The 23,436-nt window shown below is 49.6% G+C and overlaps 1 protein-coding gene across 1 annotated transcript in view; it reads left to right on the forward strand.

Annotated features, from left to right (window-relative positions):
• The window catches only part of ALK (ALK receptor tyrosine kinase), a 775,334-nt gene that overhangs the window by 703,045 nt on the left and 48,853 nt on the right, over nt 1–23,436 (forward strand). Inside the window, exon 12 of the mRNA XM_051843042.2 lies at nt 17,939–18,101. Within this exon, the coding sequence (XP_051699002.1) occupies nt 17,939–18,101 (163 nt within the window). The remainder of the gene's footprint in view (nt 1–17,938; nt 18,102–23,436) is intronic.

The following is a 23,436-nucleotide window of genomic DNA, read 5'->3' on the forward strand; positions in this document are numbered from 1 at the left end:
CAGAATCCGGCACCCCGACCGGGACTAGAACCCGGTGTGCCGGCGCTGCTAGGCGGAGGATTAGCCTAGTGAGCCATGGCGCCGGCCCTAGCATGGTCTTAACAAATGCAGATGACCTGTGTCCAAATCCCAGCTCCACTGCTCACTGTCAGCATCTCTGTGCCTTTGCTTCCTCACATCAGAACTAGGGCTTATCTGATTAATGCTCACATCACACAGGTGAGGAGCACACAATGCGTGTCCAGGGCTGGAAGAGGCCTCTGATACATGGTGGATTATCAATTCTCCCCACTTTAGAGTTGAGAAAGCAAAGGATCAGAAAGGTTGTGTGACTTGCCCCCCAACCCAGTACAGAGCCAGGGTTCAAAGCCAAGCCGGCTCACTCCAAAGTAGGGACACCACCAAATACCGCCCGGCTGCAGACCAGCGTCAAGGCTGTAATTCTTGCTGCCTCCAGATCAGCTGTTTTCTCTTTCCACCCAGGAGGTCCAGCTTAGTGCTCAAGACAGGCCACATGGCTTCTTTCCCCAAATCCCAGTCCTTACGAAAAACACTCATATGGTGTCAGTTCCATTTACCAAGCTTGTGTTTGGGTGCCTTGTCTGTGCCAAAGCCTGTGCTGGCCACCTCACGGCCTGCAGCTATGAACAAACCAAAGTGCTTGCCTTGGAAAATGCCTCCTGCTGAGTTTTGCCTGTATCAGCCCCAGATGAAGCCCCTGTTATGCCGGCTCCCTTTTCAGCTTCCAGTTCTGATCACACCTGGAATGTGAACAGGGCCCTGCATGAGGTGGCGCGTTGTAAAATGCGCTGAACCCATCCTCATTCGGGGGAAGAAACCCGGAGTCCTGGGCACTGGAGCCCCAGATCTTACCACTCAGCTTGGATGGACTCAAAATCGCCTTGTGACCCCCGCCCGCAACTGACACCATGTGATGTCTGGGATTATGGCGAAGCTGCCAACGGGGCACCTTAGTGCCACACTGATACTGCTGCTCCCCCGAGTAGCAGACAAGAGCCATCGCCTTTCTTTCTGCCCGCTGGCCTGAGAAAACATGTTGTTTTTTCCCATTTGTTTCGGTGGAGGGTTACGTAAGTGGGAGACAATAAATGATCCAGGCTCTCTGGGCTCAGCATGGCTTGATTAAGATCATTTAGCTCAAAGACTAGTGGAACACAGAAGGCCCCTCCATCAGGGCAAGCGCATTAAGCACTTGTTGTTTGGGAAGGCCACTTTTAATTATCCCTCTTCTCCCAGACTTGCTCCTCCTGCCTGTAAAATAACCCTGCATCCCCTCTGAGCCTATTCAGCTCTCTGCTTGCCGCAGCAAAGCTTGGGGATCTTGGACAGAGAAGTGTTTTGCTTTGTTTGTGTTTTAATCACCTGAGCCCAGAGCTGGACAGGAGAAAGCAGGAGAAAGCAGGAGAAAGGCGAACATGCTGACTCTTAACCACAAAAGGGGTCTTTCCTGCCTGCCCCTCTTCCCTACCGGGAGAAAGAAAAGCAAGAGTTGGAACTGCCACTGACTCAGGGAGGAGAGAAAGCACAAGGCTGAACCCAGCCCAGGCAGGTCCCTCCCTCTGGGTGTTCACACAGAAGACGAGGAGGCCAAGAAAAGCACTTGCCACAGGATTGGGCTCTGGGTGGCTGGTAGTTATCTCTTGCACAGTAGCATGGTGGCTCCAAACAACACATGTTTGTTGTAGCAGCTCCTCCAGGCACAATTCAGCTGCTTGTCCTGTCTCATAGTCTCACAGAAGGTGACAGGCAAGCTGCCAGCCAAGGTCAAGGTCTCGTCCAAAGCTTGGTTGGAGTATCATTCATTGCTAAGCCCACATGGTCACTGACAGTTCTTGAAGAGTGGTTGGCTTAGGGCCTCTGTTCCTGAGTGACTGGAGGTCACCCTCAGTTCTCCTTCCCCATAGCAGCTTGAGTTATGAAAGCCAGTCAAGAGAGACACAGTCCACTAGCAGGACAGAAGTTATAGTCTAACAGTCATGAAGATGCCGTCCCATCACCTTGGCTAGGTGCTGTGGGTTACAAGCAGCTCCCAGGTGTCACCCATACTCAGAGGCAGGGCATTACACAAGGGCACAGGTATCAGGAAATGGGCATCGCTGGCCATGTGAGAGCCTACTGGCATTGGCTTTGGGGTGCCAGTAATCAGCCTATTACAAGGAAGCTCTGGGAGCCTACCACAGGCTCTGATGGGCAGAAGTCCTCGAATCAATCTTAAGCTCATCTGTTCAATATTCCACAAAGATGTAAATATTCACAAAGCAACTTCTGAGTGCCAGGCAATAGGGTGATGGTAAGGGGTCGGCAGAGAATCCTAGAGACCAGCGTTCTCCCTGTGCACCTAAGGAGAGTCAGGCTGGGCCTCAGTTCCTGAATCCATGAAGCAGGGACAATAGTTACTCGCCACAGTTCTTTCTCAGAGCTGGCTATTGTGAGATCTTTTCCAATACTCTTTCAAAGGTACAGAACAGTATACTGATAGAAACTGTTGTGATGTGGCTAAAATATGGAACCAAAGAGATTAGACAAAGCCACTCACTCTCATATGTAGCCTTCTGTAAATATTCAACAAAATTGTGGTGGGCCCCCTCCTCTGAGCTGCTCATTGGTTTATGCATACACACAAGTATACATTTGGGTACACTTTCCTCAATTTTTTTGCAAAAGTGCCAAGCAAATTCTAGTTTATGGCCTAGACACGTTACAGAAGGAGGAAGGATAGTATTTTGCATTTGGGATCCTCTCAATCGGTTTCCCCAATGCAATCAATCAGCCCTTTGCAAGTGAATCCCTCAAACTCCACTCACTTGGGATAAATAAATGACGTGTGTGGATGCGGAGAATTTCCCCACTCATCAATATCCATTGAAAAGGGTCTTTAGTTTCTAAAGTTTATCAAGGTCTCAAAGCTGGAGGTTCCAGAATCTTCTCCATGGAAACTTTTTCAAACAAATCTCATGTGATTAGAGAGGCCTTGTTTTTCTAGAGAATAGTGAAAGTGACTTCATGTAAGGTGAGAGCAAATTTTATGCATCTAATTGCTACTATTATGTAGTAAGTGGCTGATAGATTTGATGATGACATGCCAGAATTACGGTAGCAAGGTAAGGATAATAAAGTACAGCCTAGGTTTGTCTAGCAACTTACCTGAGAATCAGAAATACCTGGGCTACAGAATAGCTCCCTGGAAAACAATCTATTACTTTCCTCTCAGCCAGCTTTATGATTTTTTAAAAAAGGTTTATTTTATTTATTTGAAAGTGAGAGGGATGGGGAGGGGGTGGCCATGGGGAGACACAGAGAGAAAGATCTTCCACTGATTCTCTCCCCAAACAGCCACACAGCATAGGCTGGGCCAGGCTGGAACTAGAAGCCAGGGACTCCATCTGGGTCTCCCCCATGAGTGTCCAGGGCCCAAGTACTTGGGCTATCTTCTGCTGCCTCCCAGGCACATTAGCGGAGAACTAGATCAGAAGTGGGGCACAGAAGTGCAGTGGAGGATGGCCCAAGTGCTTGGGCCCTGCACCTGCAAGGGAGACCAGGAGAAGCACCTGGCTCCTGGCTTTGGATCAGCGTGGTGCGCCAGCCACAGTGCGCCAGCCGCAGCGGCCACTGGGGGGTGAACCAACGGAAAAAGGAAGACCTTTCTCTCTGTCTCTTTCTCTCTCATTGTCCACTCTGCCTGTCAAAAAAAAAATAAAATAAAATAAAAAAAATAATAAAAAAGAAGTGGGGCAGCCAAGATTCAAACAGGTGCTCTGATATGGAATGACGGCATAACAGGCAGTGGCTTAACCCTCTGTGCCACGACACTGGCCCTCAACTGATTGCATGATTTTGATGCTACTAGCTAGTCTGGTCTGTCATCCATTCACTTCCATCATCCATCAGATCTGGTGAACCCCATCGTGTGTTGCTTTAGCACTAATACACAAGCTCCAAAGGGTCAAAAGTGTCCCCCTGTCCACGCACAGTACCCCCAGGACGCAGGGCCTCCCCTTTCTGACTGTTCCAGTGGGTTGGAGGCTATCTGGCCTATTCTTTTTAGTTGAGGTCTTGTTTTGCATCTCACAAAGGTTTATTTACCACCATTTGTGTGACTGACACACATCTGGGATCCCGGACACAAAAGGGTGAACCAAATAGATGAAGTCCTTCCTCCTGAGCACAGGCGCTAGTGGGGAGACAGACAGCAAGCAGGTGTGCAGATGGTACACACGCTTCCATACAGGGACGGACAATGTAAGAATGGAAACAAGTTAAGGGGCCGGCAGAGACAATGGCAGAGGCTGTGTGGAGTGCACACATGTTCTGTGATGATGGGGTGCAGAGCCAGAAAACTTCAGGGTTCCAGGGTGTCAGAGCAGAACCAGGAAAACACAGTGGTGCCTAACACCAAGACCCGACTTTTTACTCTCAGGGTGGTGTGGCCTGGGCCACCTTCACAACGTAGATGCAGCAAACACAGTGCTAAGGCCCTGATGGTGAAATGTGCTGAGGTACAGCGCAAGTGGGTGACGAAAGAGGAGCTACCTCAGCTGAGCACTCCAGGCCAGGGAACGTGGCTCAGGCACCTGGCAGCATCTAAACCTGCTCCAGATCCACGCACAGGGCTGTTTGCAGGACAGCATCAGGATTCTCCAGGTCATCGGTGTTTGCTTTACAAGTAGGTGGGAGTCTCCTCCTGGTTGAAGCAGGACCCCCGTGGAGTCCACTTCCATGACAAAGATTTATTTTATAGGTGACTGCTGAGACTAATTCAGCAGCCCTGTGGGTGATCCTGTCATAAGTCTGGCGCCTGTGGTTGTCAGGACTCAACCTGCAACCTCTTGGCCTTCCGCTCACACTTGTTGCCTCGCGCTTACAAAATGCTGTTGCATCTCCAGCCACCATGACTGCACTGCAAAGAGAAATGTCCCTTCTTCCCTCCCTTCCTCCGGCCCTCCAGTCTGGTGTTCTTTGCCTTCTCTCACGGGTCCTAACGCTCACTGACTGCTCCCTCTCTAACTCTGATGTTTGGATGTTCACCCTGTCATGTTCTCAACTCATCTCAGAGGGTCTGGGGCCCAGTCCCAGTAGCCGGGACACGTGTCCCTCATGACTCCAAATCTCCTGCCTCGTTGGGCTGCCTGCACTTCCGTCTGCCCATCTTTTAGCTGTTAACCATGCCAAGGGCCTTGAAAGGATTTCACTGGTTATGAAGAAGCAAACTAAGAATAGAGCAGTGAGAAGCTGTGACCTCCTGCTCTGTTGCCTCGCTCTCAGGAGCTGGTGAATTTACAGCAGGAGGCGGCAAATCCTAATCCCACAACCCCTATATTGATGCGCTCCATCAAGTCCTCCCTCCTGGAAGAGATCCTTGACTCTTGGGACCTGAGTGTGGCGGGGCTGGTACACGAACCACCACCACTTCCCACTTAAGCCACCAGATCCATTATGTGTAACCCGCAGATGGGTGAGGCCTCAGTACCCATGTCAATAACAAATACTTTATTAGCACAGCTCTGGCCTGAAGCCAGCTTGGGAATAACCAAATTAGCCCTGAGGCCTCCCTTAACTTAATTTTGACAGCTCTGCTTTCGGGACTGTGTTTCCCGGCGACCTTTCCCGTCTCCCGTGTGTGTTACTGCCTTTCCCCTGGGGAGCCGGGGGTGACTGAGAACGCAGCACAGCAACCATTGCAGGGGCCATTAAAGCTCCCACCAATTGCTGGGCGTCAAAGCTGTTTAGGGAAATTCGGTCGTAAAAGCAGCTTTTATCTCAGTAGCCCTGACTCACTGCCCCATGGGTGGAGAGCTCGCTTCCTCGGAGGCCCCTTCTGAGACACGGGGTCCTCCCTGTCGGCAGGGAGGGACATGGGCCCCTCTCTGGTCTTTGATCCCTGGGACGCCTGCCCGTCAAGGGGAACTGTGTGGGAAACAAAGGAGACTAAAATGTCAAAGTAAAAATGAGATGGTGTGAGTGAGCGTATCTAGTATAAGGCAGGGCTGATGTTTTAACTGTTAGTGTCACCATTGTAATTTCTCATCATCGAAAGAGAATAGCATGCCCATGTCCCACACCGGAGTTCCTGGGTTCAGGTCCGAGCACTACTCTCAGATTCTAGCTTCCGGTTAGTACAGACCTTAGGAGGCAACAGGGATGACTCAAGTAGTTGGGTCTCTGCCACCCTGGATTGAGTTCCCAGCTCCTAGCTTTGGCACAACCCAGTTCTGGCCATTGCAGGCATTTGAAAGAGTGAATGGGAGCTCACTCTGTCTTCCTCTCTCTCTCAGACTCTCAACAACAAAGGGGGAGAGAGAGAGCAAGAGAGAGAGAAATAGCATAAAACTTTGTATGAACAAAATGTGTATGTGTATGTATGTATGCACAGAAGCATGTATGTATGCACGTATATGAAACACACACGTGTGTGTGTGTGTGTGCCCATACGTGAAAAATAAACTCAATGTGAGAAACTAACTAGAAGAGCAGCATGGAAAATTCATCAACTGAAAGCAATTTGTGTTGTACAAAGAGTAAATGCAATCCCTTTTAGCCTCAGGTTTGCTCTGTAATCATGAGCCATTTGTTTAAGTTTTCTACATGATTGACTATATTATGAGATAAAAGTAACAATTCTTTCCCAGTCCCCATCTACCGACCTAACACGATTGTAAGGAGCTAATCTCATTGGAGAATGCAGATGCTACAGTAATTATATACATTGAAATTGAAACCCTGCTCATTCAGAATCATAGTAACATCCATTTATCTGAGGGTAGACTTCCAGGACTTTCCACCAGCCCCCAAGTGGGAATACCAAAATGTAAATATGCTCCAAAACTGTGAAGTAAAGGCTGGCTGCCCCTCAGCCTGATACACCCCCTCATGCCCTTAATGACACTGGGTATAAAATACGATTGCACGGAGGAGAGCGCGCTGAAGTGCTGGGAAAGCAGACACAGCCGCAGAGAGAGAACTGGCTCGTAGAACACATGTCCCTGAAGAACACCGCGAGTCCTGCAACACTACCACGAAAAGGCTGAATCCTGCTTCGTAGGCTGCACCCTGCAAACGTAGAACGTGATGTGGCAGCAGGTTCTACACCAGCGTCATTGGAGCTATCCCGGAGGAGTCGGAATGCAGGGGAGGGACCCGGGCCAGCAGCTGGTGCAAAGGGGCCCATCCCAGCCAGTGAGCACAAGTGATTCTTGCCCAGCATTTATTTTAAAAATCATGGAAAGATGGCAGCAATTGTGGTACCAGCACCATTCTTTAAATCTCTCCGAGTCCCTGTATAAAAACAGTACATGTGTATAACAAAACGGAAAACCCACAGGTAACATTTACAATAAAATCTCATGATGAGATGTTCCCCTCCAAGCCCCAAAATACAAGTGAGAACCAGGCACCCACAAGCACAGACCTGTCCAGTGTCGTCTGTGCAAAAGGAAGGGGAGGAACGCAGCAAGCTGTCTTGTGAGGCTGAGTGGGAGAACCACGACGACCGAGAGACGGCACTGGGAGGAATACAGTGTCACCCTGAGAACAGCTGCGATGCTGGGAGAGGCACTGCCCACTGCGGTGGTGTGTGCGTGCCGGGGGCCTGTGCAGTGAACCGGACGAGCTAGAAGAGTGTCTCACCAGCCCTCCTTTCCGGGAAGGCACTCACACAGAGAAGAAATTCCTGGGAGTGAAGTCAACGTGGTGTGGGACGAGGATAACAGAGACAAGAAAATAAATAAATAAATAAGAGAATTTCCAGGTAAAAGTAGGGGGGAGAAACTTTAGAGAGAAAACTGCCCTGTTTCTAAACACATTTTTTAAAAGAGTAAAAGAAGCTCTGTGCAGTTAGAAAAACTCCTGAACCCTAAAAATTCAGGCAAAACTAATTTCACAAAGGAATGCGGAGCTACCGAAAACAAAGCTCCTGCAGCTTCACAGTGCGGGACCGAGGGTATGGAAGGCAGCCCGGCCCCTCTGCAGAAGACGAAGGCAGGCCTGGAAGATGTGTGCACACAGCAGGTCCAAATGCAAACTCCTATTCCAAAATAAGCTAAGAGGCATGAGGACAATAATATAAGACATGAAAAAACAGACTAAGCTCAGAAAATAGATCATAGAACTCAGAAAAGAATCTTAAATATAAGATATTTTCAGAAATGGGCCGGCGCCGCGGCTCACTAGGCTAATCCTCCACCTTGCGGCGCCGGCACACCAGGTTCTAGTCCCGGTCGGGGCACCAGATTCTGTCCCGGTTGCTCCTCTTCCAGTCCAGCTCTCTGCTGTGGCCCGGGAGTGCAGTGGAGGATGGCCCAGGTGCTTGGGCCCTGCACCCCATGGGAGACCAGGAGAAGCACCTGGTTCCCAGCTTTGGATCAGCACAGTGCGCCAGCTGCAGCACGCCAGCCGCGGCGGCCATTGGAGAGTGAACCAACTTTTGTAAAGGAAGACCTTTCTCTCTGTCTCTCTCTCTCTATCCACTCTGCCTGTAAAAAAAAAAAAAAAAAAAGATATTTTCAGAAATGAACTTTAAACCGAAGGAAGAACAAATGAGGATTAATGCCTCATGAGAAACTGGAGATGAAAACAGGGCGTTCTTAAAAATGAGAAAGCAGGAGTCAAAGACACACAGAGGATATCCAACGTAAGACAGCACTGATACCGGAAAGAGAGAAGCAAAGAGCTGGAGCAAAATGAATACTTAAAGCTATAAACTAAGAAAAATTTCTCTATCAAAACTACTTAATAAAGGAGTACACTGTACACCTGAGAATATTGACCCAGAATGAACAATAAAAAAGCATGTTCTGGTAAAACTGCTGAACTTTCAAGAAAAAAACACTTTGAGCACCTAAGGAAAACATTAACTGATCTATTAGAGAAGTAAATTTAGATCATCAGAATTTTTAGAGTAGTAATTTATATCAGAAGAAAATGAAATTGCACATTTAATAGAATCTGGAGAACAATATATTATCAACATCCACGAATCCAAGGAATATTACCCCTTTGAGCCCTTTCTGCCCTTAGAAAGCATACTTTAAAACAAGCTTCAGACAACAAAAATAACTCGAGAACTATCAACATAACGATTAGAGTGAGCATTAAACACACTGTAGCTGCAGAACTAAGACTCCATGGGGGTTGGGAGAGGAGAGGATATGTAATGTCTGTCTACCCAGTGTAGATATAGTACAAGAAATGATGGGGGAATGGAATCCACATCTCTGCTACAAAGTACTTACTTCTCATTTTTATGTTCATAATGGTGCTAATGTATAAGTACTGTTACTCTGATGCGGTTGTATGTATAAGGAAAGATAATGTAAGTTTGTAATTACAGGGACTTTAATTCCATTACCGCCTGTGTTCTTGAGAAACATGATTCTCACTGTGGAGAAAGAAATTCAGATGTAATACAGAAGAAGTTACATAAAAATCTCTGTAGTCTCAAATTTGAACTGGACTACATGAGTTATTTTATCAGACACATAAGTATATGTATTTCATATGCATCTATGCTGACACTGATAGACATGTGTGAACATATAATTTCTAGCTCTGTTCCCTAAAGAAGACTAGAAACAGTCACTGACCCAGTAGCAATGAGCTTCCATGGCACTCCGATTCTGTCATTAAAATTCCTTTAACTTCTAAAAGAAACCAGAGCTTTTGGGGAATGTGTGATTCCAGGTCTGGGGAAGCAACTTTTTGTCACACCATTCAGCAAGGAAGCTTTCAAGTCTACTCAGCTCATGACAGAAGGTCTCAGGGCAAAGATGTGATTGCTTCAGCTTCCCAAGGATAATAATTATGAGTAAATAAAAGAATTCTCAATGACTTATGACATGCAAACAAGAAATCGACCTCTTCAGATGATAGAGAACCAATTCAGTATCTTGAAAGTTGTAAAGGAAGAAGAACTGAGCATTTACTCTGCCTTTCCTATTTGGCCTATTTTACTGACTAATCAAGTCCCACATGGGGGGGAGCATCTCTTTATTATATTCCAGTTAATAAATGAAATAATGACACAATTAGAATAGCATTGTTTCACAGCTCCTGATAAATAAATGGATATAGGTATGGAGCTTCAGCAAACAGAAAACAAAAGGACCAATAGTCAGACATTAAGTGATTCCTCATGAAAGATTTCAGCTGTAGCCTTGCAGAAGGATCTCGTCAGCAATTGGGAGGACAGATGAACATGTTGAGGTGCACCCGAGAGATGCAGCCAGCAAGCTCTAGACTCTAGGGACTGCCCCGGGACAGATGGTCCAGATTCTCCAAAAGATAAAATAAGGAGCAAGAAGGAGTAGAAGATTCTGCAGATTTAAATAAGCAAACCAAAGCATTCTGACGGGCAAGAGTAGAGAACAGTGCCTAGGGGTGGTGTGCATTTGAGTGATGAAACTATTAACTTCGAGGAAGTAACTATTATGCAATCCAAGATAACTATTCCTTGTAGGACTGATGGAACGGGTGAGACTGGAGAGGCCATTGAAGGCCTCCTGATGTGGCTGGCAAGATCATATTTCTTGGCCTGGCCAGTGGCGAACCTTTGCTTTATAATGAGTAGTTAGGTATACATTTGCCTTGTGGGGCTTTCATATCTGTGTTAAGAGCCTTTATTGTTTTCTCACTGTTGAAGGGTCTCAGGTAATCATACCATTAACCAGTGGATTTGTTGAATTGGCTGGTGCACAAAAAGGTTTTCTGATCTTTTGTTTGTTTTTGGTTTTTTGTCTGTTTGTTTTGGTCTTGGTTTTTGTGTTTTTTTTTTTTTGCACTTACAACAGATCAAAAAATAAGCCAGGACTTTAAACCAAAAGTATTTTTATAATAATATATACCAAGTGATCTCTCAGTAAGTCCATATTTCATCTTCAGTTGTTGGTGAGTTGCCTAGGTAACTGCAGAGCCAGTATCAATCTGATTATATGTCTATATGGGGACGTTGCTCCATTGTTCAAAGAGCTGAAATAGGTGGTAGAAATGTTTTAATTTCACAGTGGCTACAATATGTACCTTATTTTCATTTTGCTCTCATAAGAAAACAACTTATTTTTTTCAAGTATGCAAGAAAAAGTTTACTTTTTCCAATATATTAAAGAATGGTGTTACATGCATTTATGGATGGGTAAATGATTAGATATACTTCAATACTGGTCATGATTCTTATTTAATGGGATTTACGGTGCTTCTCACAATGTTACAGGAGAGGATATTCAGCCTAGTGGTTAAGGAGCTGGTTAAGATGCCCAAGCCCTATATCAGAGAGTACCTGGGTTGGATATCTGGCTCTGGCTCCTGTCTCTGGCTGTCTGTTAATGCAAGCACTGAGAGACAGCCAGAATAGCCCAAGTAATTGGATTCCTGCCACCCCTATAGGAAACCTGGATTGAGTTCCTGGCTCCCAACTTTGTCTTGGAGCCCAACATTTGAGGAATGAACCAATAAATTGGCTCTCACTCTCACTCTCGCTCTCTCTCTCTCTCCCCCTCCCTCTTCCTTTCCCTCTCCCTCTCTCTCCCTCTCCAGCTCTATCTCCCCTTCTCTTTGTCTCTTCTTCTCAAAAATAAAAGTTTCAGTATGCCGCAGCTTCCACGAAGTTTAGCTCAGTCAGTGCATATGAATAAAATTCAGTTCTATGGATCAGAATCACAATGGCACAGTTGATCCTATGGCATAGCACACATAGGCCATCCACCCTAGGCAGGTCCATATTATTGTGATTAATAGTGATGGTTGGAAGCTTATTTTATTTTGCATTATGCTTTATTTCTTTGCCTTGAATTGAGCAGACGATAAGGCTTAGCAACAATCATAAAACCAGCACAATCACCATCTAGCTTATTTTTTTTGCATTGAGCTATATATTACTAATTGATTTGTTTCTTTATGAAGTATTCTGCCATATACTTAAAATGAAACCCAGTGCTCAATGGGTTTTTCTTGACTCACTGTCTATAACCAGTCAGCATTTTCATGTTTGCGAGTTCCATATACAATTTAGATCGGAGTGAATATTAAACTATGTTCCCAGTGTGTGATGTGTGCAAGAGCAAGATGAAACTGTTCTCTTTTTTCCTTCATAAATGACTTTTAGTAAAATGGGTTTTATTCTGTTTGCATATTTGCTTTCTTATGTAAGAAAAGGCTTCCTCTTTGTCCTACTCCCCATCCCCCAATAAAAACCTGTAGTAAGGGAACATGAGGACCTTTGTACCCTCAGACTGGTGGCTCAACATCAAACTCAGCATCACTACCAGTTCACTGTGACCTTGATCGTCTCTCCATAAACCCAAGTTTTGCCTTGTTGCTTGAGACGTAGTCCCTTTCTTGGCCTTGTAAGTATCCTCACTCCTGGATTTCCCTTTGACATCACCTGGTTTCCCATGGTCTTTCTGGGGACCAGAGCCCTGACTGAGCACCTGCTTTCCTTGGCAGGTGCCCCATGACCCTGGAAAGTCCACACTCCACTAGGCTAAACTACTTGGAGGCCACTGTTCCAGGACTGTGGGCCCACCCCTTATGGTATCCTGATCAGATTCTCACCTGGGACCCTAAGATTCTGAGCAACTTTAGAATGGTCTGTCCCTGGCTTTAACTGAGCCCTATGTTCAGATCTAGAAGAAAACTAACACTCTGAAAAAGTCCAAGGGAATTTCTTAGTGATTCTGGATACTTTTCAGGCTTTGAACTTGGCTTGACAGAAGAACTGTGTTTAATTCCCGGCTTGACCAATTATCCACTGTGTATGCTGCAGACGAATCACTCAGCTCCTCTGAACTTGAATATCCTGATTTTCAGAGGGGAAACTGCAGCTCTGCCTTCAGCAAGTTTTAAAACATTTAATGCATGTATAGAGGCACACCGCCTGACTTGCAGTGGGTGCACAGGATACTGAGAAGGTTTTTCCCACTTTGTGAGTGGAGTTTACCTCTCGAGTATCTAAGGTCCAGCCCCTCCACCACAAGCACTGTCGCTCAGAAGGGAGGATAAAGCAGCTCAGGAAGCAAAGAGCTTCTATGTGAGGATCAAAACTCACTGTGACTTCCCCTGCCCTTGGGAGCCACTATGCTAACTCCCCTTCTTCTCCATTTCTGGACCTGCCACATCTTTGATCCACAAGGCTGTGCCCAGTGCCTTCTGCTCCAATGACACCCCTGAAAATCACACTCACCTGGCTCTAACTCTGCCTGCCTTAGCTAGAACTGATCTCATGCCCACCAAGCCTGAAGTACCTTGTCAAATCCTTCCTGCTTCCAGAAAAGAAGCAACCCCCCACACACACACACACAACACACCCACCAAGATATGTCCTGCGGGCCCCTCCAGGCTCCCCAGAGGCAATTCTACCAGGCTCAGAGCAATAAGCTAGGATTTAGAAATTGCTGGCGTCTGTTAGCAGCAAGCACCTTCAGAAGGACACGAGAAGCAAAGCAGAATGGCAGGTGTTCCCTCGACAGAGGCGCAGGCACCCTCACTTCCATCTTCAGAAGCAGATTCTAGCACTAGAGGGGATTCTGAAAAAGACAGAGGATCAGGGACTCATTTAGGCACACTATGAAAAGGCTGCAAGCCTTCAAGGCAGAAAGCTAGGGGTTGTTTGATCACGCCAAAGAACTCCTGGACAGAGAAAGAGGAACCTTCCATATTTTTCCTCTTCTGGTGTTGATAGGCTCAGAAAAGTATCTTCTTCCTCTCCCCCCCCCTTTTTTTTTTTGAGGGAAAGGGTTTATTGGGGGAAACCCGAAAGAGCAGAGGGAAGGGGCAAAGAAGGAATAGAGAGGGAGAAGGAGAGCATAAGAGAGAGATCATGACAGATCGAGAGAGCAAGGGAGAGAGAGATCAAGAGACAGAGACAGAGAGAGGGAGAGTGACAGGGAGATGGAGAGAGAGCCACATGTTCAAGAACAGGTCCTGTTAAACCTTTGCTGGGGGGCAGGCAGGGAAGTAAGAGCAGTGACTCCCTTTAGGGTCGGGGTGGAGCTGACGCTGGTGGTTGGGCCGCGGGGACACCTGGCTTCCAGCCATGGTGGTGGGGCTAGCGCCTAGGATGGTGTCCAGGGTGTAGATTGCACCATAGATAAGACCGCACCATTATACTAACATTCTCCCCGCCTTTTGTTTTTTTATAAGGCAGTTCTATGGGATTACATTAGCCCCAAAAGTCCAGGAGAGGTAGAGGGGCAATGATCTGTCTTTAGAGCTACTTCCTGCTGACATGGGGTGATGTCTCAAGCCGCTGTCTCCTGGGTCAGGAGCTGAGTATATCCCTGTAGCAGCATTTGGTTGGCCTCCTGCCTTGGTTCATTCCATTATCAACTCCTGTAAACACTTAAACAGACACAGTAGTATAAAAGGCAGGGTGAGAATAGCAACTAATGATGCTAAGAGTGGCATTAATCAAGTAATGAGAGGATTTCATATAGGAAAGGAAAGGGGGGGTGGTGTCTGGATTCTTGTAGAGACTGTTTGATGGATGTGGTTTAAACTGATATCAACCAAGACTGGGAGAAAGGCCACTCATCTTTTGTGAGTAGAGGGGTTTGTCTGAAGAGAAATTCTGAACAATCATACAACATTAAGTGGGAGAGAGGATCTTCCTCTCTTTAGAATGCTTTTTTGCTCATTTAGACAATGAGGTAGGTGGGGCTAGGATACAAGTCTGAGTATCAGGTTCTCTTGGGAAAAGTTTCACATCATGCAAGTATGGCCTCCCTGTCCCCACTCGGAAGCTACTGACTCTCAGTCCCCAGGGCCCTGGGATCTGTGTTTTGAAGTTCTCAGATGGCTTGGGACCCACTGAGTTTGGTGATCTCCAAGGTCCCACCTTGCTGTGACATGCTATGAGTCCAGCAGATTCCAGACAGCATACACCACAGGAAGCAGCAGGCCAAAACTTGAGGAAGGCAAGTGCACACACATGGGAACTGGCCAGCCCTTGCCCGGTGAGCGATGAGCTGAGAAACTCCATGCCCCAAGAGGTGGAGCTTGGGGGAAGCATAAATTGATTCCAAACAAAGTGGGGCAGATTTATGAGGGGCAGAGCCATCCAAGGGAGCAGGGGGACCACCATGCCTCAAAGGCTGCTGGGAGCGTGAATTATGGTTGGACGAATCATGGGTCTGACCTGGGATGGCAAATTCTCTGTTCCCACGGAGTCCACTTTAGAAACAGGTCCCTCTCTGGGCCTTGCCGTCTGAATGGCTACAAATGAAAACAAAATTTTGAGTAGAGAAACCACCTGAGACTAATATCTGTCCACTGAATCGGGGAAATACCAGTCCCTTTATTGAGAAATGGCCCTAGAGTCCTTCCTGTATGGAGTAGAGGAAATAAATCTTGAGATGGGGTATGTGCTTCCCGCAGGGAAAACATGAATATGAAGTCACCCCTTTTTAAAACGTATTCACCATGCATCTCTAACGCCAGCTTTTGTGCTAAGCATTTTCCTGGGATCACCATCTTATTTTTGCAGAAAGTCTAAGTAGTAGGTTTTTTTAATCTCCATTTGTTCATGTTAAAAAATGGAGGTCCAGAGAGGCTATCGATTCTAACCTGCGTGTCACAGCTAACTCGGGAGCACATTCTAGGATGAGAAAAACCTGGCCCATCTGAATCCAAAGCCCATGCCTTCCTCCTGCTTCACCAGATGGCCAGTGGCCAGGAAGGAGAAGTCCAAATCTCTGGGAAGGACTCAGACCCTTCAGAACACTGTTGACCTTGGCCGCAGTTTAGAAGTGAGGCCCCCTGAAGGCGAGAAGCTCAGGTAGGGTGCCAAGCACACACGGTCAGCTCTCTGCCCCAGAACACTCTCAAAGGAAGACTACAGAACTCTTATTTCATTTTCAGGCTTGAATTCACTAAATGAACACCCATGCATCTTCCCCGAGGTGGACTAGGCTGCTCCAAACCTCAGCTGCCTGCTTAGGCACAGACTGGGTGTGCAGAGTCAGCCTTGTGCTGGATATAGTGGGAGGGGTGGGTTTTTCAGCTCCCTTTCTGAGTTTTTCCTGTTCTCCCTGCCCCCATCCTCATCGCCACCCTCACTGAGTTTAAATTCCCAAGTGGTGCTGACCTGGGATCGTGTTAACAGAAATTGCTCTGGCCACACCTCCCCCTGGTTAGGGACAGCACCAGCCTTGAGTATAGGCAGACACTGTAGGCACCACTCACAGTTTGAGAGTTTGGGGCTTTGCAGTGAGCTCTTGTACACACTGGCATCTTTTGATTTTCTAACCCAGCCCCTCTTACAGACAAGGAAGTAGGTTAAGGTCTGATAATCCATCACTGATGAGACTCCCCCAAATGCACATGTTTTATTGATTTCCAAACCTATCTTCTTTCCACATCACCCCTCAGGCACAGCCCACATGTGTATGATTTGGGCTGTGGAACAGGTAAAAGGGCACCTGGCCAAACAGCTCCGCTAAAATACCTTCTGTGCCGAGTTAGTTCTTTGAATCAATAACGCAAATAGATCCAAAAATTCACCATCAGCCACTCACACCAAAGGGAAGCAATTCCTTACCTTTGGACCCTTGAAATGTCCTTCAGAAAACAAATGGAACTCAACTCTGAGAACAGTGAAACTCAGTGTTGACCACCTGTATGCCATAGAACCCACCAGAACTTCCAGCCCCCAGGGCCAGGACAGCGCCTGCAAGCCTCCACAAGTGACCCAGTGTTCAGATTACCAAGCTGCCTTCCCCCAAGTCTCCATCTTATTGCTTATAATTGGCAACCCAAATTAACCTCTCACATTTGAATCCTTAAATTAGTCTGGATTCTTCCAAAATGTTTCAGCTTAATGTTTCAGTGAACAAAGCTGTGTACATGCAAATAAACACTTCTATCATTTTCTGTAGGTAGAATTCAAGTTAATCTCTCCTTAAAAAGAAATAATTTCTACAGCCCAGTGAGGTTTTTTTGCTTTTTAAGTAAAAGTAAATAATCAATAATAAGCTCTTAGGTTTCTACTGGTTATGAAACTAGCAGAATTCTGGCCAAAAACATAGCTGACAACTCTGAAAGGGATGGCCTGACCCAAGTATAGAAAGTTTTGAAGGAAAAAGTCCAGTGAGGAGAAGGGGATAAGGGAAGGGGCTGCACTTAGTGTTCGGTGGGGTCCCAGGAAGGCCGCCTAAGGCCGCTGAGCAGGCCAGAACACACCGCAAAGAGGTGAGGGCCTAGGAAAGGGAGGGCTGTTGGCTAACGGCAAAGTTGCTCTGTTCCATTTTGTTCCTCTCTGTTGCATAAAGAACCTAAAAGCGGCAGTCATTGCATTTCCAACCACAATTTGCCTAAATAGGGAGACGGATGCCTGCCCACCGTACAGGCTATTAGGGAGTGCCTAACAGAACCATAGACGGCAGGTGCAAGGCTTCCTGCTCCAACTTCTTCTCTGTGTCCCTGGGCCAATAGTGGGGTCATGAAGCTGATATGTGTCCAATGTATTCTTCCAGTCTTCGCTAAACTCAGAGGCTCCTATATGCCAGTATCAAACCTGTGGGATCTGGTTAGATGGCCTCCCAGTAGCACAGGTTGAGCACCTGTGCTGGCTGTGCTGGACTGTGAGAGACCAAGAGCCTCAGCGGCTGCACGCGCCTTTCCCACCTGAAAGGGGCCCCTCTCCCTTCTCAGAACTCCCCACCTCCTATGGCTTGTGCCCCACTCCTGTCCTGTACTGAGGGTGGTTGCATCCCCGTCAATTTCTTCTCAGGAGCTATAAGCTTCTGAAGCCGAGAGTGTCTTTCCCCTGGTCTCCGACACAGAGAGTGATGCATAGTAGACTTTCCCAACCTTGGTGCCGTCATAGAGTAGAGATTTGAGCCCACAGCGCACACAACTTGGAGGCAGCCCAGAGAGGCTGTGGAGGAGGGAGGGCCCAGCCAAGTGAGTGACTGCCTCTCCTCTTCTGCCACAGTTCACTGGCTGTTCACGACGTGCGGGGCCAGCGGGCCCCATGGCCCCACGCAGGCCCAGTGCAACAACGCCTACCAGAACTCCAACCAGAGCGTGGTGGTGGGGAGCGAAGGCCCCCTGAAGGGCATCCAGATCTGGACAGTGCCAGCCACCGACACCTACAGGTGCGTATGGGCAAGGGGAGGCCGAGGGACAGAAGTGCCTTCCAGAAGGGGACTGGAGTTCAGCCTGCAGTGCATGACCCCAAGGTGCCCAAGCCTGCCCAGGTTCAAGGGTGACTGACTGTAGACCATAGGAGGGTGTAAGGGCTGGAGATGGGGAGACACAGCAACCGAGGAAGATGTGTCCTTTGTCTTCAAGGAGGCATGCATAAGGAAGCTTCTGGATTGTTACTAGTAATGCTAATTATGGCAGACTGTTCTCTGACTATTACTCGATTCTCTTCAAATGAGGCGGTGCATGTAAAAGTGTTTGGGAAACAGGAGTTGGATGCACACCAAAGCTGATGTCTTTCTCCTTGGGGCCTTCACCACTCACAAGTAAAGCAGCTGTTCTCAAACACTCATCCACACCCAACCCCAGCCTCACGTATGCCAGTAAATAGAACAAGGCCTGACTCCACTGCGCCACCTGGAGGCCAGGGTACTAAGTGAAGGGAGGAGGGCTGGTTCAACACAGATTGCCAGGCCCCAGGCCACCTCATCTGCAGGGCCAGGGATGTCTGAGAATGTGGATTTCTTCTTTTTTTATATATATAGAGGTCATCTTTTGATTTTTCACTAGATATTTTTATTTTTGGAATGCAGTTTTTTAAAGATTTATTTATTTATGTATTTATTTGAAAGGCAGTGTTACAGAGAGGCAGAGAGAGAGGTCTTCCATCAGCTGGTTCACTCTCCAAATGGCCTCAATAGTTGGAACTTGACTGACCCAAAGCCAGGAGCCAGGAGCTTCTTCCAGGTCTCCCACATAGGTGCAGGGGCCCAAGGACTTGGGCCATCTTCCACTGCTTTCCCAGGCCACAGCAAAGAGCTGGATCGGAAGTGGATTAGCTGGGACTCGAACCAGCGCCCATATGGGATGTCAGCACCGCGGGTGGTGGCTTTACCCACTACGCCACAGCGCTGGCCCCAAGAGAATGTGGATTTCTAGCAAGCTCCCAGGGATGCTGACACAGCCTCTGAGAACACTGAGCTTCATGGAACCCTGGGTGCAGATGCGCCTGGGAGGTCCTCTACAGTGTGACAGCTGGGCCACTGCTGCCTTCCTCGTTTTACCAGCAAGGAAACCGAGGCCCAGAAAGCCTGGAACCCCTGCAGTTACACAATCCAGAGACCACTTCCCACCCTGTGGCTGAGGCCGCCCCACCCCGCAGCTCAGGCGCAGAGCACAGGGTGGTCGGGCTCTTTAGCGGAGCTCCTGGTCAGGACGCAGTGGTTGGTGTGAGTGCACCCAGGGCCCAAACACGGGGCATATGTGGTCTCCCCCTCCCCAGCCCCCACCAAGGCCTCAGCCACACTCCTTCCCCACTGGACGGGGTTCTCAGGTTGCCCTAGCCTCTCTGCCCAGCGTAAGGTTTCCTGGGGCAGCCCCCTCCCGGGGCAGACACATGCCGGGAGAGCCCTAAGTGCTTCCTAAGTGACATTCTGGGCAGCAATGCAGTAACAAGGTTTGGCTGCAATCAGATCAGCTGCTCCAGGTCCCGCGCCACTCCAGCGTCAATGCCCCAAGGACTTCCACCCCTCCCAGCCCCCCACTGGGGGCAAGACAGAGCTGCCCTTGCTGCTGAACAGCTCCCAGAGCAGGGAGGAGAGGACTCCCGGGGCAAGGGGTGACCGCTGGGCGAGGGCCCAGCAGGCGTTCTCCTGCTTTGAGCAGTGAGGGAGTGGCACTAGATACCGCCATGCTTTCCTGCGAGAAAACCCGAGTCGTCTCGAGCCGCACAGCCCATGACAGAGCTGGGATTTCAGCCCAGGGCCCTCTGGCCCAGAGTCTGTGCTTTCACCGCTGACGCCCACAGCTGGACTCTGGAGAGGCGTGCAGCGGGCAGAAGGAGAAGGCACGTTCACCACCCACCTCCTAGAAGCCTTTGGAAATGAGAGCCCAGGAAGGGTGGCCCAACCACCTGACAGGAGCCAGCCCAGCACACCCCACGCGGGGAGAGCAATGTAAAGAAGGTGGTGCCGAAATGAACAGGGCTTTTGGCTCCATTCTTCCATTGGCGCCCCCTAGTACCTGCAGGTGTTCCATAAACATTCACTGGAAATTAACCAGTAAATACATAAAGGACCAAGTCACAAGGTACCCTGTAGGGGGGGTCTAGTGGGCTGCCGTCCCCGAAAGCACCAGGAGCGGGGCATAGTTCATCCCTGTCACCAAGCCAGCTGCCATGAAGGGGACACACAAGGGCCAGCCCCATGCCTGTGCGTGGTCAGTGTCGGCTGGCCCTTGGGTGGAGGAATCTACAGCTGTGTCCACCACAGCAGCAGCAGCACCGGGCAGGCCCCAGGCAGCACCTGCAGGAACAGAGACTCCCGCCAGCAGTTCCTGACTCCTCTGTTTCCAGGAACTTTTTTTCTCACTTCCTCAGATGGGCCCTGTGTTGTGAGACACTTGGCCCACCTCAAGAACTTCACTTATTAGATAATACTTAATTCATTTTCCCATTTATTATTCGCCACAGCCGTATCAGAGTCATGCAGGTTTCTGATCTGCATGGCGTGCCCCGGTGTTACCGTACTGCATTGAAGTAATCTCAGCCAAGATGGGAGCACTGGCTCCATGCGACCCTTAGAGATTCGGGGTCTATCTCACGGCCCTCGGTTCTGCCTGGCGGTGGCCTCGTCAGAAGCTTACACAAAGAGCCACATTCCTGTTGAAACAGGACGTGGCATCCAGGCTGCTAACAGGGACATTCTGATCAGGCCCACAAAAGCACCCTATCAAAAGGGAAGAATCAAAGCCGGAGAACACTGAGTTTGGGTTTTGTTGTTGGCTACTTGTGTTGTAACCACATAAAGGCCCTGACAGATCTGATCCTGACCTCAGCCTTGACCCTGGAGGAGACTCGGGACTGGGGTGGCAATGTCAGTCACGTAACTTAGTAATCACAGAGACAGATGTTAGTGATTTGCCTTTGAGACCATGTCAGGATGTCCCCAAGTCAGGTGCCCCTTGCTGGAGGATGTTTTCTCTGCAATATTTTTTCCTACATGCAGTTCCTCTGGTGAGGAAGACAGGGGACCAGCAAAGGATGTGAGGGGAAAGGCCTGGGAAGCAGAAAGGGTGGGAGCCCCACCCTGGGGCATTCATCCCGCCAGTGTGGCGCTCAGCTAGCACTGTCTGGCTGCCACCCGTGGCCTGGGACCATGACCGCTGCTGGCCTCTCTGTGTGCCTCTCAGATGCCAGCATGGACCTCCACAGGGTGTAGACTGTTGGAAGCACTCCCAGCTCCTAGCTGGTCATTTGTCCTGGGCTGATCTCCCATGCTCTGTCCCTCTCTCACCACCTCGGAGGAGGCTCAGAAAGCAGAGACAGAAAGGGGGACCTGGGGCCAGCTGCACCTCCAAACTCCACATCTCCCCCTCCACTTTCCCAGCCACTTCCTCTGTCAACAGTGACGGCTGACAAGGTCCCTCCCTCCAAGTCCATGTGACTTGGATTTGTCTGGACTTGTCTCTCTTCTGTTTTGCAAAGCTCAGAGAAGCATTTCTCGCACCTGCAAGGTGCCTGACACCCAGTGTGCTGCTGTCTGCAGCCAGGAGAAAGGCGTCTCACTCAGCAGACAGACACCTGAGCTGAGAGTCACCTGCACAGAGGCGGGGAGTGGAGGGCCTTTCTGATGGGAGTAGCACAGGGGCCAGCACCTGCTGCTGGCACAAGTCAGGGCAGCCAGAACGCCACCCAGGGGCAAGGCCAAGGGCGGCCTGCACAGCTCAGGCTGCAAGTGGCAGGACCCAGGCCAGGGCTGAAGCCTCACCTCCCAAATGCCTTTAGCTCCCTCTGCTGACGGCATGAGGCTGGGAGTAATGGAAACAAGGCTGCAGGCAGGGCGAGCCCAGGGCTGGGGTTGGGGGGCGGAACAGAGCGGGAGGAGGCTGCAGGGCCAAGTGGGGTTTGGGAGGTCAGACCGACAATTCCCAGGACGCCCCTGGCTTGAAGGGCTGGGGAAGCAGGAACAGTGAGTGGCAGATGCTCTCTTAGGAGCTGGACTGAGAAGGAAAGACAATGGTTAGGGCAGTAGGGAGGGGCATGCTTCTGTGTGACGACAACATCTAGAGTGTGCTCAGGGGGGTGGGTGGCCACGGTGGACGTGGGAGGGTGGGAGATCATTGTCTCCAAGAGAGCATGGATTATGGGGTCCGTGCTGGGCGGGGAGACCACGATGAGCACCACTGGGGGACTGAGACCCCAGTGTGCAAGGCACCCCTGTCAGCAGAGCCAGCGCGCAGTGGGTATCGGCCTCCACCTCTCACTCTCCCCAACCTCTCCCCTTCTTCATCCACCCCTCCAGCCTCTGTGTCCTTCCCAGCCCTCACCCCCACTACACACACACCGGAGATGACACAGAAAGACACTTGCCACACACGGCCCGGTCACTCACTCTTCAGACACAATGCGCCAGGGGCCCAGGCCCCAGCTGGAGCCGTTGACCTGGGCCCCAGCTGTGTGTACGACCTCCATCAGTGGCACTCATTTTCTCGCCTGGCTTGGGGGAGCAGTGCGTGCCACTGGATGGCACTGTCATTCAATCCAGCGCGCAAACCGCCTGGAGTCCCCACTGTGCGTCATCACCGGGGAGGGGCTGCAGGACTTGTGCAAAGGGTGGAGACTCGGGCCCCGTGGTCTCTGGACAGAGGGCAGGGGTTTCCAGCACTCTCCAGTGCCCATCAAGGTGCAGAGCACAGCAGAAGATGCCACGGGCAGGTGGATGGCCACGCAGTGTACCAAGAGCCGGCCCTCAGAAGGGAAGCGGGACGCAGGCCAGGGGGTTAGGCTGCAGGCAGAATGTGGCATTGGGTTAGCTTCTGCCACCAGGGCACCGTGTGACCTTGGAAGCTGCCATCGCTGCTCTCGATGGCTCTGTCTGCAGAGTGAAGTCGCTGAGACCCCTGCCAATTCTGCTGTGCTGGGTACCTGGGCTGTACTGGCCAGGCAGGCACGGAGGGAGGGTCTGGACTGTGAACCCTGCTCATTGAGGCAACCGGGATGGAACCTGGGACTGCAACTGCCCCTTGGATGCTGCCCCCAGGGGGGCCACCTGAGGGCTCCAGGGGCCCATCTGGATGAGATTTCCTACTGACCAAGCCCCGTGCACCCTCATACTCTGCGAATGTTCTCACGGTACCCCTGCAGGATGGGCAGGGTGGATCTTACTATCCCCGTATCACAGATGAGGAGTTGAAGCCCGGAGAAAGGAGGGACCGTAGCCAAAGTCCCAGGGGGAGTGAGAGGCAGAGCACAGAGAGGCTGCTGGTCTCTCTCTTCTGTGTGGAACA

The sequence above is a fragment of the Oryctolagus cuniculus genome, chromosome 2 (genome assembly GCF_964237555.1).
Source record: "Oryctolagus cuniculus chromosome 2, mOryCun1.1, whole genome shotgun sequence".
In the NCBI taxonomy this organism is placed as follows: domain Eukaryota; kingdom Metazoa; phylum Chordata; class Mammalia; order Lagomorpha; family Leporidae; genus Oryctolagus; species Oryctolagus cuniculus.